Consider the following 14,654-nt stretch of genomic DNA (forward strand, 5'->3'; position numbering starts at 1 on the left):
ACTGTACAAATAACAAAGGAGAATATCATTTTGATGTTATAATGAGCCAAATCACAGTTAAGTTTAGAGTAGCAGTATGTTAGACTTAACAACATGTGAACAAATCAGTAAAGGAACATTTCTGTTGGCATTATTCAGGAAAAATAGACTCAGTAGGTGATATGATTTCCTTGAAGAAGTATAAATTCTACCTTTGAGGCTCTCTGGGTACAATGAAATGTTTCTTAATCCCTAATGTTTTCTGTCCAAACAGCTCCATCATGTTTTGCCCTGACTGTGGCAATCAAGTGGAAAGCTCTTTTAAATTCTGCCCTAACTGTGGCTTCAAACTATTTCTCTTGACTCAAAAAAGAGTGGGAGGTGAGTTTATCAGCAAACACTGTTTTGTTATTCAGCTATGGTTATTGGGTGAGAAACATATTCATACAGGCTTTTTGTTAAGTGACCAGCAAAGTGTGTTTTCTTGATTAATAACTACATAACATAATGATATCATTTTAACCAGATGCGGCTGCGTCAGCACAGAAACCCTCAGTCACTGCTGAGGATGTCAACCAAAATAAGGATCAAGACCAGGTTCCGAAAGATGTTAAAGAAGAACAAGAAATCACGATCCAGAATAAGGTGACAAAGCTAAGAAACAATCGCTGCATCCCCATAACTTTAATACTCAAAATGTATAAGGGCATGACGTTTTACTAAAACACCCATTCAGTGTTTTTCATACAACGCAACAGCAAGCAACATTTACTTCCTGAAAATGAAACATTTTACACCAACATCATGTAGAGCAGTAAACACGCTCATTAAAGGGCAGGAATGTGTTGATAAATGGAGATCACTGTGGTTCACTGACTCTTTGTCTTCACCCATACTGGATATTTTTAGCTTACCAAAAGGCTCTGCTTGTGTCCATATATTGCAGAAGGGACCCCTTCCATTTAACCACATCACCACTATAGTACAAATAGTACATAGTTTCTTCCTCATCATCTATTTTATTACATCTATTAACATTTGACCTGGAATTAATGTTCACTCTTACCTTTAGAGAAAGGTGTATGAATGAGAAGATGATACCAACTGTCCTAACTAGGTATTCTTTTTACAGGGGCAGCTGGCTAGTGATGACTTAAAGCCAGCAAGTAATGGCAGAACATCAGAGGACAGGTCAGATAACTCTGCCCGTCCAGTCACGTCAGAACAAGGAGCAACACCTTTAGCTGATAAGGAAGACAGTCTGTCTGCTACAGCCCAACAAGAGAGTATTTCTCAACCATGCAGTGAGGCAGCCCTTGCATTAAGCCCACAACCTACCACCTTTATACCTGCCAGTGATAAAACAGAGGTCAAGTCAGATAATACTGCAGGGGCAAGCCCTGATGTAGAGCAAATTCCTGCCAACAAGCCAAGTGATATTCACTCTGCAACATTGTTAAGCAGTGAGTCATTGCAAACATCAGCTAAAGAAACTGGCTCCACTCCATCTGATCAAACATCTCAGGAATGTGATTCAGTGGTGAAGAAGTCCGCTTCTGATCAAGAAAAAGATGAGATACAAAATTTGTCTAACGAGAAAGATGCCAGAGCAAACTGTTCCCAGGAGCAGAATGGTAGTGATGACCCAGAGTCAGCCAGAGATGGCGCCACAACACAGGACACATTAGACAGCACAACTAGCCAAGGAGCAGAGGAAAAAGGAGCCTTGTCTTCATTATGCAATCAGACAGTCAGTGAATCAATCGCTGCCCAAAAGCCACAAGTCTTTGAAACTTGCAGGAAAGTAGAGGGGCTATCTGCTACAGCTCCTGAAGGTAACTTCCAACCATGCAGTGAGGCAGCCCCAGCACCAAACCAGTCTGAGGAAGGTGTAGCAGAGTCAAAGGCAGTGAGAACAGAGCAACAAACAGACGCCCCTGACATAAGTACAGAGGACTGCCGTGATCCAGTTCAAATTCCTGCCAACAAGCCAAGTGACATTCACTCTGCACCTTTGCTCAACAGTGGGCCATTACAAACATCAGCTAAAGAAACACGCTCCACTTCGACTGAGCCATCTGATCAGACACTTCAGGAATGCAATTCAGTGGAAGAAAAGGCAGTCGTTCAAAGAGCACAAAATCTCTCTGAGAAGCAGGAAGATGATAAAACATACGCCAACATTGAACAGCAAACATCTGCTAAAAAAAGAGATGAGAAAGAAGACCAAGCAGCCAGAAATTCTGCTGATTCACGAGCTGTAACACAGGAAACAGCCAAAAGTCCTCAGGTAGTTAACAGTCATTTACACAGTTTTCTTATTGGTTGTTACATTAATGGTAAGGTACGTGCACAATATGCTATTTGTAAATGGCAATCTGGCATAAGAAATTTGATTCTTTAGTTTCATAGTGTATACATTTGTTGTGGTAATATACTTTCAGTGCTTGTTTAATCTTCAATGTTTCATCTTCTCACAGGCTGTTGAAACTAAATCAAAGGAGAAAAACCCACATCTGACAGAGGGAAAGGAACAACCATCAGGCAACAGGGATGTAGAAATATATACATCACCATTGCCTTCCTGCCCACCCAATCAGGCTAAAGAGAAGTTGGGCCCTAATGTGGCCACAAATAACTTTGAAACATCCATTCATCTTCAGGCCCCACAAATGTAAGTTTTTGGCTGTCACAAATTTAACCATATATACTGTTTTAATCCTACAGGACATACAGTATTATTCCTGTTTTGAAAAAAATGTCAGAGATCACAAAAAACATAACATCTTGTCTAATAGCTTAGTTTAGTCTCGCTTTTTTAGTATTTCATCCTGTATCAAATCCCATCACTACCATCTTTAAGATATTTGGATGTTGTACGAGTAGTTTCTGAAGAAAATATTCTGCTTAACATTTAATTACACTTCTTCTCAGTTTACCAAGCAGCAAATACATATTTGTGTATTTCCATGCCGTAACCTCCAAAGACTGGGATCCAGAGGACAAGATTTTCTTGATGTCTGGAAAATTGTTTAAAGGATGGGAAAGTGGCCAAGAAATGAACTTTTCAAGGTATGATTTTTTGGAGAAAAAATCCCAAAAATTTTAAAGTTTACACTCAATCAAAGAATTAATGAGATCAGACTGTGATGTATGCTTTGTTAGATGTGATATTTTCCTTAACCCCAAGAGCAACAGGACTTTTATTTAGTCAATCGTTTACCTTAAATTTGCAGATTGGTCACATACTTGCCCCTTCTAATTATAATTGCTGTGTTTCACAGGAAGCTGGGGGACAACAGATATCTTGTTGAAGGAAAAGTGATGATTTCCAAAGACCTAATTCATGAGAGTGTGCCCTACAAGTACTTAATTGTCAAGCGAAGTACACAAGGCTATAAGTACACATATGAAGTAATCTACCAGAAAGATGGAAATCAGATGGTCAACAGGTGCCTACATATCAGAGAGGACATCCTAACACATGATGGTAATTTAGATTAATTTTACTATGCATAGGCTCAAAACCAACTTCTATTTATGTTTATAGACTGAAGCTAAACAGATACAGTCAGATAAGAATTAGTACATTTCTATAAATCTTATATGCAAAACTTTTGACAGGTAATGGACGTGAATGGCATTAGAGTACTAACTGAAAAGATACCGTTATATATATTTTAAAAATTGTTTCTGCATATCTTAGATTGACCACAAGATAACGCTGTTTATACGTGGTCAAACGGGGGTACAAAGACTGCTAAGATCTAGGACAGCCCCGACTTCCAAACAATATAGTACATGCATTTGTTATGCTAGAAGCAAAGTTGAGATTGTAAGATAGTCTGTTTGGGCATAGAGTGTAATTGTCCAGTTTTGTGTAACCAGTCAGCTGTACAGTGATTTAATAATAATAATGCATTTTATTTATAGGCGCCTTTCTTGACACTCAAGGTCACCTTACAACATTAAAAACAAACAGAGTTTAAATAACAAACAGTAAATAAAACACAATTTAAAAAGTTTTAAGTGAATGGACAGAGGAGTTGTGGTCAGATGGAATAAGCCAGTTTAAACAGGTGGGTTTTGAGTTTGGATTTAAAATGTGTGATTTGTGTCTGCCATTCTGTAAAGTAAGAGTCTTAAACAGAATTTTTCCTATTTTTTGATTTATTTAAATTTGTTTCAGCAAAACACTTAATGTATGTCAAGGAATTTACCATTTATACCATACATCCAGATTTGGATGAAAAAACAGAAGAAAAGAAATATGCTGCAAAAACCCCATTAGAATTCAAACATACCAAAAGTTTATCTCATCAATAATGTTTGGGTGGAGGAGGAAGCTTTATTATTGGCATAAAAGTGACAGTGTCAGGTAAACAGAGTTGCCATGTTAACCTGTGTTAAAATTGTATTGTCAGTTGATAGCTTCATACTTAATGAACTGCCACCAAAAAGGTTAAACTTCAAAGCAGTTGGCACTAATCAGCTGACTCTGCACATTTCTGCATTTGTTTGGCTAGGATTACGACGCCATTTATTCATTTGGTCCAACTAACTCAAACCAGTAGAAAGCATCAAAAACACTTGAAAAGTAGAACATAAATCGTTCCAGTTAATTATTTCTGTTCTTTTGGACTGTCAAGGGGAGTGGCACCAGTATGATGATGTGGTCCATTCTGAGCTGAAGACGAAGTTCTGGTCGAGGGAGTATTCAACCAAAGAAGTGACTCAAGGGAGAGACCTTGCTGGAAGGGTGATGCTGAACATCATCTTTGAACTTCTTGAAACATGGAATGAACCAAATGTGGAGAACTTCTTTTTACTCCTAAATCAGTTCTTAAGAACATACAGCAATCCTGTACTTCATGATGGCATGGAAAAACCATGGGGACTGCAATACGGTACTGAACAGGTCCATTTCATGGTGTGTCTCCCCCCCCCCCCCCCCCCCCCCCTTGCAAAAAAAAAAAAAGGACTTAGAGAATATACATCATAATGTTATACATTTAGTTTTTACTTACTTTCCGTTTATTTTTCTAGGTGAAAAATCTTCTCAGATATGCTTTGGATGAAAATCTCAATCCCAAGTCTGCGGAGAATAAAGAATGCCCCTTGTCACCTCTTCATTTTGGGGTTGTAAGGTTGCTCATTTACAACAAGTATCTGACAAAGGACTTGAAAGATCAAATGTCAAGTCTCTGCAGTCTGCTGTGCCTTCCAAAGAAGCCTCAACATCATTTCACACCCTTCTGGGAAGAGTTTGCAAGGCCTTTGCCAGATAAAAACAGGTAACTAATGAAAATGACAAAGTAATGACAAAGTTTCCCAAAATGGTATAGGTTATAAAGGAGGACAACAGAGACAACTAAAGATCATTTAGAAAAATGTAGAAATCATCTAGAAATAGTATTCACCTTCAGGTTGGAGGTATGGGGTTGTCCCTGATCATAAACAGGATGCTGCAAGATAATCATTTAAAAGGGTTAGAAAGGAGAAAAGGAAGAAATTCAACCATGAGAGATACTTGTACATACAACAAGTATACAACAGTGATTTAAAAATACATATTTTATCTGCTGAAACCTTAAATCAACACTCATCTAACTACCAAAAATGACCTTCCAGTGAATTTGTTTAACAATGTGGGTCCTCTGAAAGAAAATGAAACTTTATGCTAATACTGACTTGCGCAAATGTAGATCCTCTTGAAAGAATTATTAAGAGGCCCTCTTGTGTTAATTTGCAGAAGGCCAGACTGGCAATAATAATACTTTTTAACTTTTGTGCTTCTCAAGATCATTCTGCTGTCTTATAACACATGAATCTATGTCAAGTTTAACCTTCAAAAATATGTAAAGTATGTAATCAACCTTGTTTATTATTGAAGAGTATATTCATGTGGGTGGCAGTAATGTGTCAATATTTGTTTACCAACAACTAATTAAATCAAACAAGAAAGAGCATTAGCAAAGCTTTTGCAGCAAAAAACACAACAACATTGTAGACAGATACCTTTCAAAGATTAACAGTGAGGACTTGGTTCCAGAGAACATTTTTTTTGTTAAATGTTTCATCTATAAGAGCTCAAAAATCAGATTATATTCATGCACCATATTGTCCAACATCAAACAGACTTTGAGCAAACCCTAAGAATGTGTTTTATGACTGCATAAATATGTTTTCCTGCTATGAATATTTTCAAACTGACTTCTTTGCTGGTACAGAATTGCAGATGCTGTTGAGACGCTGTGCAACAGTGCTAAAGAACACCGTGTTGACAAGTGGTTCGTGGTCATTCCGCTGATTCACCTACTGAGAGGAGAAAGCAAACCATTCGAGCCAGTTCCACCTGTCTTCAATCCACAGTTTGAGTCCTGGACAGGCCTAAAGGGGATTAAAGGAACAAATGTCGACAGAGACAGATATGCAAGGTATTGATGTTTTTTTTTTTATGTTTTCATTTAGATTTTTTCATAAAAAACAGAACCATTTTACATATCTGGAAAACATTTAAAGAAAACCTTTAAGGAACATCTTTATACATGAGGTCCAAAATGCAGAAAGAGTTCTTAGATTATTTCACAGAAATACTTAGACATTTTTCAGATCTGGTAAATATTATTCTATTTCATAACCCCAAACTTTTCAAGCAATACCTCATAATTTTATTGAAAAGGGCAACTAGCCAAGACCCTAAGGTGTCACTAGACTGGGTCGAAAACAGTCTTTTTTTTTTTTTTCTGTAGTAGTAGTAGTAGTAGTGGTCATAGTTTTTATAACTCTATCTCGAATTTCATTTCTGTTGTTCTTTTTCACCCCTCGCTCTTGGGTTATCCTGACTTTATCCCACACTACCTCATCACCAAAATCAACTTTCGGCATCTGATAAGGGGTGTCAACCAGATCATGAAAGACCATGCATACCTGGCGAACATTGATCGTCTTCTTGTGCACTCTTGGATGTCTCTGCTCCATTTGGATGATTTGAAAAGCTTTGCAGAAAGTGTGCAAGTGGAGCCCCTAGACATGCTTCAGTACCTACAGTTCAGTGTGAAATCTGGAATTAGTTATTACAACTACGTGGTATGTATCTATGAATGGCTCTAATACAGAATTTTTGAGATAAAATATCAGATGGCATTGTAACTATTTGAAAGGGGTTGCTCATACAGATGAACTTAGATTACTTTCTAAATGTTTATAGCTCATTTCTCCATTTAGAGATGTACAAGTGTTCAAGGTTATTGTTGGAAAAATAACCCCATTACTATAAATACACTACTTGGTTAGCACCAAATAGCAGACGGGCACAGGCAGTAACTAGAAGGGGTACATAACGTAGCATAAAGCATCTAGAAAGCAGATATTTTACTTACAGTATGACCATGACTGCTGCTGTAGTACTACAGCACTACTTTAGAGTCTTCAAATTGTGTGTTTTGCTTTTCTGATAACAGGCTTTGAAAGAAATGGCATCTCATCTCATCAACAAACTTAACCATCGCAATAAAAGGTAAACAAAGAAGAAAAAGTACACCAGTCACTTAAAGTATTATCAGTGCAGTAATGTCCATGGAATTTAAATTATATATTGCTGTCAATCTTTATTCTTTCAAAACAATAATCAAAATATTTTTTCCATAGCTTTGATGAGCAATATGGAGAGTGTTTCCTGAAAACTGCGGGAAGTCTTCTTGGTCTTATCTGTCATCACACAACAGATCCACAATACTTTGATGTTCCTCTTGACTTCTTGGATCTATTCTGTCTGATTGCCAAGTTATACAACCACACTGATTCCCAGGTGAAGCTCACCGCTCTGTCTGCTGGACAGGCACAACTTGTATATTTCTCAATACAAAGCCATAGTCACAGCTTTAAATTCCTGAATAAGGAAATAGTAACGGTATTGTTTCATTTTGTTTTGTTCACCTTTTATCAAGGAAAAAAATAGTTTTAATGTCAAAGAAATTCAGAATGCTTAGAATACATAGTAACATACAACCGTAATTGCAGTCATCAGAGGGAATTCCTGAGGAGATATTCTGGGACACACTGGAAACAGTAAGAAAATGGCGAAGAAGTATCTTCAAAAACAAACTACTGAATGCATGGACTCAAGTGCAGTTTTCTGTTCCCCATGAAGTTGAGGTAAGCTGAAAAGAATGTATGTAATGTATGCTGTTCTCCGTTGTGGATTATCACTCATTTGTCCCAACCTGTTACCCATTTGTTGTTGTATGCAGTGCTTCTGCTGTGACATAATTGATCTCGATTTGAATAAATGTGTTTGTCTAGGTATGGACAAAGTTACTCTCTCTGTCCTTTCATCGCGAAGAACACACAAAGTCATGGAGGATGGCCTTCACAGAGGATTTTGAGGGAAAACTGAAAAGGGTAAGACAGAACTTGTTGTGCGTCTACATACTTAACCTGTGCAGTAAAGAGAGAGAACTGATGACCTGTGTTTGTGTGGTAGGAAGAACCAGTTGACCAAATTGGAATATACTCCAACAAGATGGAAGAGTTGAGCGAGACGAGTCCACTGCTGTGCAGCATAATGGAGAAATGCGCACTGGAGGCTATTGCAGTCGTTTGTCAGGTATGAGTTTTATTAGTAGTTAAAAAGCAGTAAACAAATGCATAAATAATTATTTTGATGTCATTTTTTTAAGTTTGTGAAGTAAACATTTTTTACTGTTAATTACTGTTGCAATGCTTTAATTAGAATGCTTGTAAGAGGTGGCTCACTCACTAAAAATACTCTTACTTTACTTTTTCCTTTAAAGCTCTACAACAAATACATTATGTGCTACTTGGAAAGCTACTTGTTCTTTGGCAGTTTTTAATTTTTCAGGATTTATTTTTCTATTCAGGACAAATCCGGGAGAGCTGTTAATGATCTTTTGAAGAAACATGATATCACCAAGTTTGGAAGGCTGATGTCTGTTGTTGTGCTGAGGACATGGCCAAAAGATGCAAATGGACATGACATTGAAGGGGAGGACTTGGTATTTGATTACCTTATCGAGTGGCCCATGGCAAATACTGTCTTCAACATGACAGGTAAATACTTGTGATATGTAATCGAATTAGAAATACTTCAAATCCTGTATTCAACTATGTCTAAGGTACAGTCGCTTTATGCATAGTTTTTTTGTGTGTGTGCGTGCGTGTGCGTGCGCGCAAAATATTATAACCCATATAGAAAGGAAGTAAAGGCTGGCTCGAAGAACACACAACACACATATTTTTAAATGTCTTTCAGTTTATATTTTCCTGTTGTCTTTCAGGTGGAGGAGGCCGACTGATCAGCAGATTGTCAGATGAAGCACAAATCAGGATGACTTTAGCGAGTTCAGCTTTTAAATCTATGACCCAGAAGTTCCTCAGTGGAGAGATCCAAATGAAAACTTTGGAGCAAATCTTGGAGAAACATCGAAACTTTGTTGACTTGCTGAAGATAGGTGAATATATACATATGTATTTATTTTTGCTGGTCTTTCCTCAACTTTCTCTTCCTTCAATTCTTTTCCTTCTCCTTGTTTTAAAATGTTTTACTTCTAATGAGTATGCCTTCCTCCGGTCCTCACAAGCTCTCCTGTTGTGAACCACAACGTCTAGACCCCGATTGTAAGATTATCCCACTTCTCAGATGTACTTAAATGGAAAAATATCATTTATATTCAGGGCAACACAATATCAATTATTCAATTATTCTTTTAGCATGACTGTCTTCATATAACTCTGTTTGCTTTTGTAACATGATGTAATGTATACAGATATTTGACCATATCAGTGGATGTTAATCTTTAATGAAAATAAATACAGAGGCTGGATTTTCTACTGTTAAGTTCATCAATGTTTTCATTTTCCTCTAGATGGTCTCTGTGATGATGATCGCTGCAAAGATGACAGAAGCATCAAAAAATTATTGAGACAGAGAAAAGATGAGGCAGAAGCAATCCGAAGTGAAAAAGAGCTGGTCAAGACTCTTCTACATATCTGCAGGGAACTTCCACAACATGTCAAAGGTAGTTAATATAATACTGGCAGGCCAAAATATTGTTTAAGGTCTACGCTTCCTCTTGAAATCTTATCATTAGGTCAAAGATGTTGTGTTAAATTGTTGTTAATTATAACAAGTTCTTTTGTTTTTTGTATTAAAGCCAAATAATATTTGGCCGCATACACTACTCTATGGTAGGATCTGACCTAGTATGAACACTACAAGAAGGTATTTAGATGAGGTGCAATTTAGGACCATAGTCAGTGATACCCAATAACATGACCATGCTTGTAAGAATTCCTAAGTGTTGGGAGGTGTTTGCGTTTTACTTTTTGAATTGTAGGGAAGAACAGCCAAACTGTTGACCTGACCTAAATTGTTTTCTAATTTTTGAAAATTGTTTTTTATCCACAGTTGACTTCAAGGGTCTGGATGAAAAACTTAATCAGAACATTGAGGTGATGAATCTTAATGAGTTTATGGAGGTTTACACTCTTGATGGACAGACTTCTCACACAAGTGAGGTCACTTATTTCAACCTGTGTGACATCACACGTCAAATGGCTTCAGAATTGGATGACATTAAAGACAGTGTCATCTTCAAAATGTGCTGGAAAAAACGAGTAGAAGATCTATCAAGAGAACAATCTGATACAGATGACGGTGAACATCTCAGTGAAAGTGAGGAAATCTACACTCTTGACCAGGTCTACAGCAAAATATTCCAGACCTGCTACAGCCAGTATAAAGCTCTATACGAAGGCCTGAGGAGTGGGGAACTGCCACTGGAAGAAATAGACTCCATCCTTGAAGACTATAAAGGAAATTATGAAGATTTACAGAAAGATGTACGCATTATGTGCAGAACAAATCCATCTGATGACAGAAAATGGATCAAAAAAAGGATTCAACAGATTGAACAGTACAGCGGTCTTAACATTGCAATGGAATCTGCCCAAATCATCATGGGTATCAGGAACGCAGTGTGCCCTGAAGGAGACTTCAACTTACTGGAGAAGTTGCTGCAAATGGTTTGTTTCTCAAAAATATGTTGTTAGTAAGAGCAGATATCCTCTTCCTGTTGTTATTACATTTATAGCCTATGATCTCTAAATGTAAATGGTTGATTTCAGAATCAAGAAGACTTCAAGAAAAGCAGCCTGAACTGCATCGATGACAACTTCATAAAAGCAAAAGAGATGCTGAGTGACATTACAAATGATCGCAAGGAATGTCTTAATGATCTTCGTCTGAGCCTAGAGTTTGTCCAGTGGGTTCAAAAAGAACTTGAAGGTGGAGTAGATAACTTTTTTTTTCCATTACACAAAGATTTTAGAAAATGTGTTGTAACTTAAAGACTTTTGTTTTTGCAGATATAAATGAGCTGAAAGTTTTTGTTGACCTTGCATCCATCTATGCTGGAGAAAATGACATGGAGGTGGACCGCGTGGCGTGCTTTCACGATGCTGTTCTTGGTTACTCGTCCATGTTATATGGACTGAAGCCGGATTCTGACTTTGATGCCTTCAGGGAGTCCCTTACGAAATTGTGGAAAGCTCTTGAAAATGACAAAAAAATACCAGAGAAGTTGGTGAGTCAAAGTAAATAATTGTCCATAAATGCTTTATTTATATCAGTGGTTATTTTTGTAAAATAAGAAAAAACTCCATCATGTATGAACCTCATACATCTTGATCATTTACTAGTAGTAGCCACCAGATCTAAATCAGGTTTGGGTTTTCAGTGTGTATTTTCTCTTTTCAGCGGGATACAGCTCGCCAACTGGAATGGTTGAAGTCTGTAAGGGACAGCCATGGATCTGTTGAATTTTCATCTCTCTCATTAGCAGCATCCATCAATGAGAGAGGAGTGTACATCATCAAGGCCCAAAATGAGAAAAGGGTATACTGAGTGGATCCTGAAATGAATGCTTAACTATTATAAATCAACGTTCCTGTGTCATCCTTTAACATATTGATGTTTCTCTTTGAAGCTCACTTTAGAGACTTCCCTGAAGCTGCAAATTGAAGGCGAACATGAGAAAAGTATGACATGCACCTATGAGGACCTGAAAGAGTTGCAAAACAAGCTTATGCTCATGTCTGGAAGAGGGGAACAAAATCAGAGTGAAGTGGAATGCTTTGCTGAGGTGTTGTATACCAAGTGTACAGTTTTTATTCAAAGTTCAAGTCTTCTTTTCTCTAACTTAATAGAATGTTTAAATTAAAGTTTGCCTTTTGTATTTTCACATTGGATGAGATCTAAATTTTCCTTTTTCTTGTGTAGGTGTTTGACAATGTCCAAAGACTTGTCAGAGTATTTGTCGGCCTTTATACAGCGGGGAACCCCCTCTTCAAGTGTTGGGAGGCTTCAATTTTTTGCAAAGCTCAGAGTGACCCATGCATCACCATGGAAATCCAGTTTTGCCAGAAACTGCATCACATCCAAGTATGTGGAAATCTAGTTGAACAACTTGCAGCCCTGTCCCAGAAGATGGAGTTGTTTCTTGATGACTGGCGAAACTTCATGAACAAACAGAGATCTGTTTACTACTACCTCAACTTTTTCACTGCAGATCAGTTATTCTACCTGTGCAGTTCTCTGACTCAGACAAATGTGGATGTAGAATTAGAGGATAAAGCTTTGATGATGCTTTCTTTCATCAAACCAAACTGCACAACATCAGATGTCTGGAGAACATGGAAAAAGTTTCATGACCAGTTTGAGCCTGGTAAAAGAGGGAATGAAGATATTCCCTTTAAAAGCCACTTCCATCATCCTGATTCTGATGACAGCCATGTTTCAGCTAATGTGAGTCATTTCACAGCAGAAGGTCCAGCAGATGGTGAAGTCCAAACTGCTGGTTTGAAAGAACTGGAAGAGTTGTGGAATGGCTACATGGAGAATGAGGGAATATTTTTCCATGAGCTTTTGGACATAAGAAGTCTAGGAAGTCTATTAAAAATGATGACTGCCACAGAAGACCAAAATGAAATCGATTTTGAGCACCCAATGCTTTCAGAGACAAAAGACAGCTCACTCCGAAGAAGTCTCCCAAAAGGCCTTCACCCAAGCCAACCAAATCTTATAATTTGCCCTCATGACGATGTCCTGACTTCGAGTATCTGCCTGTATATGACTAACGAGTATGAGCCACTGCCAGGTTATGATGAGGTCCTGTTGTGTACCCCAGCAACATCTCTTGAGCAAGTTGAGCTGTTTCTGAGGAGATGTCTCACACCAGGTGACATAGGACAGAAGATTTACACAATGCTGTGGGCAGACCAACTAACCTATGATGTAAGCTGTGCAATGGAGAAATGTTTTCAGGAACTGCATTCCCTGTTTAAACGTGATCCCAGGCTAGTGATCTTCTGCAGCTCGGAGAGGGAGCACACTTACATTCCCACTGCGTTCAGCCAGTGTAAAAGAGACTTTGTGCCACAAGAGTCACTGGAAAGGATCCAGAAGTACTTGTCCAGGCATTACACTTTGCCCTCAGATCACAAGAGTGCTTGGTTCAAAGGTGACCATTCTGTTGGCATTGTTGCCTCCCAGCGTGCAGGAGTAGGTGAGTCATACATGTACAGCAGCTTTTCTTCTCCTAAAACTGACACACTCTCCAATCCAGGGTTATGAAAGGGAATGAAACAGAAAGGTTGTCAACAAACTAACAAAAAAATAATAGCAGTCTGTATCTAATGACTTATGCATATGCATGTCCATGGCTTTGTATAATTACTTAAGTTTGCCTTTAATTTTACGTCTTAATTTTTGTATTTGGCACAGCATTTTTTTACATCAGTTTTCCAACTTAAAAATTGCTTTTATATGCACAATCTTACTCAACAGCTTAGGGCAGTTCTTCTGCTGAAAGACGCTTGCTCTTAGATAAGTATCAGTTACACAGTATGTGTTTGGAAAATAGATACAGGATCAGATCAACTTTACATTGTCTTCTGTCAAACTCTTGCGTATTTGTGATACATAAATGTAGAATATTCCAATGAGTTGCCTTCAATGCTATCATGTCAGACAAACTGTATGGTTCTTCCTCCATTTCAGGCAAGTCACTGTATGTCCAAAGACTGTATGAAAAGCTGGAGGGAAGTGTTGAAAATGGAACTGCATTGAAGAAGTGTATCCGAGTAACTGAGCGTGAGGTCAATGAGCACAAAGTCCTCCAGTCTTTGTACGAAACACAGAAACAAGGAGAACTCAAGATGTTTCATTTTGATATCACATCATCGGTAAGTTCACATAACCATGATAATTCAAGTTATTTCAATATACTGTTTAACAATGTGATTGTTATCCTGATATAAATCAACATTCACTTAAAATCGTAAGATTATTTGGAATAACATACATGTTGCTTATGAAATGTATAATTCCCAGGTACAAAAAGGCTTGAATGAATTCCTATTCAAGCTTTTCTTTTTGCGGTACCTGATGGATTCAGATGGACAGATGTGGCGCTGCAGCCACAAAGATTTGTACATTGTCGAGTTACTGGAATCCACAAATCTTCAGCCCAGTTGTGCATCTAAGTCTGTAAGTTAACATTCACTGTTTATGTACTGTTCAGTTCATGAGATTATACCACTCAGTTTGAACTACTTAACCTGCTTATGTGTTATTGTCTGATTCAATGTTTGAA

At 37.8% G+C, this 14,654-nt stretch overlaps 1 protein-coding gene across 2 annotated transcripts in view; it reads left to right on the forward strand.

The window, feature by feature from the left end:
* The window catches only part of LOC117827208 (E3 ubiquitin-protein ligase rnf213-alpha-like), a 45,855-nt gene that overhangs the window by 5,634 nt on the left and 25,567 nt on the right, over nucleotides 1-14,654 (forward strand). The window contains exons 2-28 of one of the 2 annotated variants that reach the window (XM_034703732.1): nucleotides 254-360; nucleotides 506-624; nucleotides 1,112-2,269; nucleotides 2,460-2,496; nucleotides 2,545-2,653; nucleotides 2,914-3,051; nucleotides 3,264-3,469; nucleotides 4,629-4,897; nucleotides 5,026-5,273; nucleotides 6,210-6,416; nucleotides 6,876-7,068; nucleotides 7,443-7,498; nucleotides 7,630-7,789; nucleotides 8,002-8,136; nucleotides 8,284-8,382; nucleotides 8,465-8,587; nucleotides 8,862-9,051; nucleotides 9,279-9,452; nucleotides 9,867-10,019; nucleotides 10,409-11,025; nucleotides 11,128-11,287; nucleotides 11,368-11,585; nucleotides 11,759-11,896; nucleotides 11,988-12,143; nucleotides 12,281-13,565; nucleotides 14,060-14,244; nucleotides 14,393-14,548. In XM_034703732.1, coding sequence (XP_034559623.1) covers nucleotides 254-360; nucleotides 506-624; nucleotides 1,112-2,269; nucleotides 2,460-2,496; nucleotides 2,545-2,653; nucleotides 2,914-3,051; nucleotides 3,264-3,469; nucleotides 4,629-4,897; nucleotides 5,026-5,273; nucleotides 6,210-6,416; nucleotides 6,876-7,068; nucleotides 7,443-7,498; nucleotides 7,630-7,789; nucleotides 8,002-8,136; nucleotides 8,284-8,382; nucleotides 8,465-8,587; nucleotides 8,862-9,051; nucleotides 9,279-9,452; nucleotides 9,867-10,019; nucleotides 10,409-11,025; nucleotides 11,128-11,287; nucleotides 11,368-11,585; nucleotides 11,759-11,896; nucleotides 11,988-12,143; nucleotides 12,281-13,565; nucleotides 14,060-14,244; nucleotides 14,393-14,548 — 6,796 coding nt within the window. Of the gene's footprint in view, nucleotides 1-253; nucleotides 361-505; nucleotides 625-1,111; nucleotides 2,270-2,459; nucleotides 2,654-2,913; nucleotides 3,052-3,263; nucleotides 3,470-4,628; nucleotides 4,898-5,025; nucleotides 5,274-6,209; nucleotides 6,417-6,875; nucleotides 7,069-7,442; nucleotides 7,499-7,629; nucleotides 7,790-8,001; nucleotides 8,137-8,283; nucleotides 8,383-8,464; nucleotides 8,588-8,861; nucleotides 9,052-9,278; nucleotides 9,453-9,866; nucleotides 10,020-10,408; nucleotides 11,026-11,127; nucleotides 11,288-11,367; nucleotides 11,586-11,758; nucleotides 11,897-11,987; nucleotides 12,144-12,280; nucleotides 13,566-14,059; nucleotides 14,245-14,392; nucleotides 14,549-14,654 lie in introns of both variants that reach the window. The other variant, XM_034703741.1, reaches the window with a different exon arrangement.

The sequence above is a fragment of the Notolabrus celidotus genome, chromosome 2, assembly GCF_009762535.1.
Source record: "Notolabrus celidotus isolate fNotCel1 chromosome 2, fNotCel1.pri, whole genome shotgun sequence".
Lineage (NCBI taxonomy): Eukaryota > Metazoa > Chordata > Actinopteri > Labriformes > Labridae > Notolabrus > Notolabrus celidotus.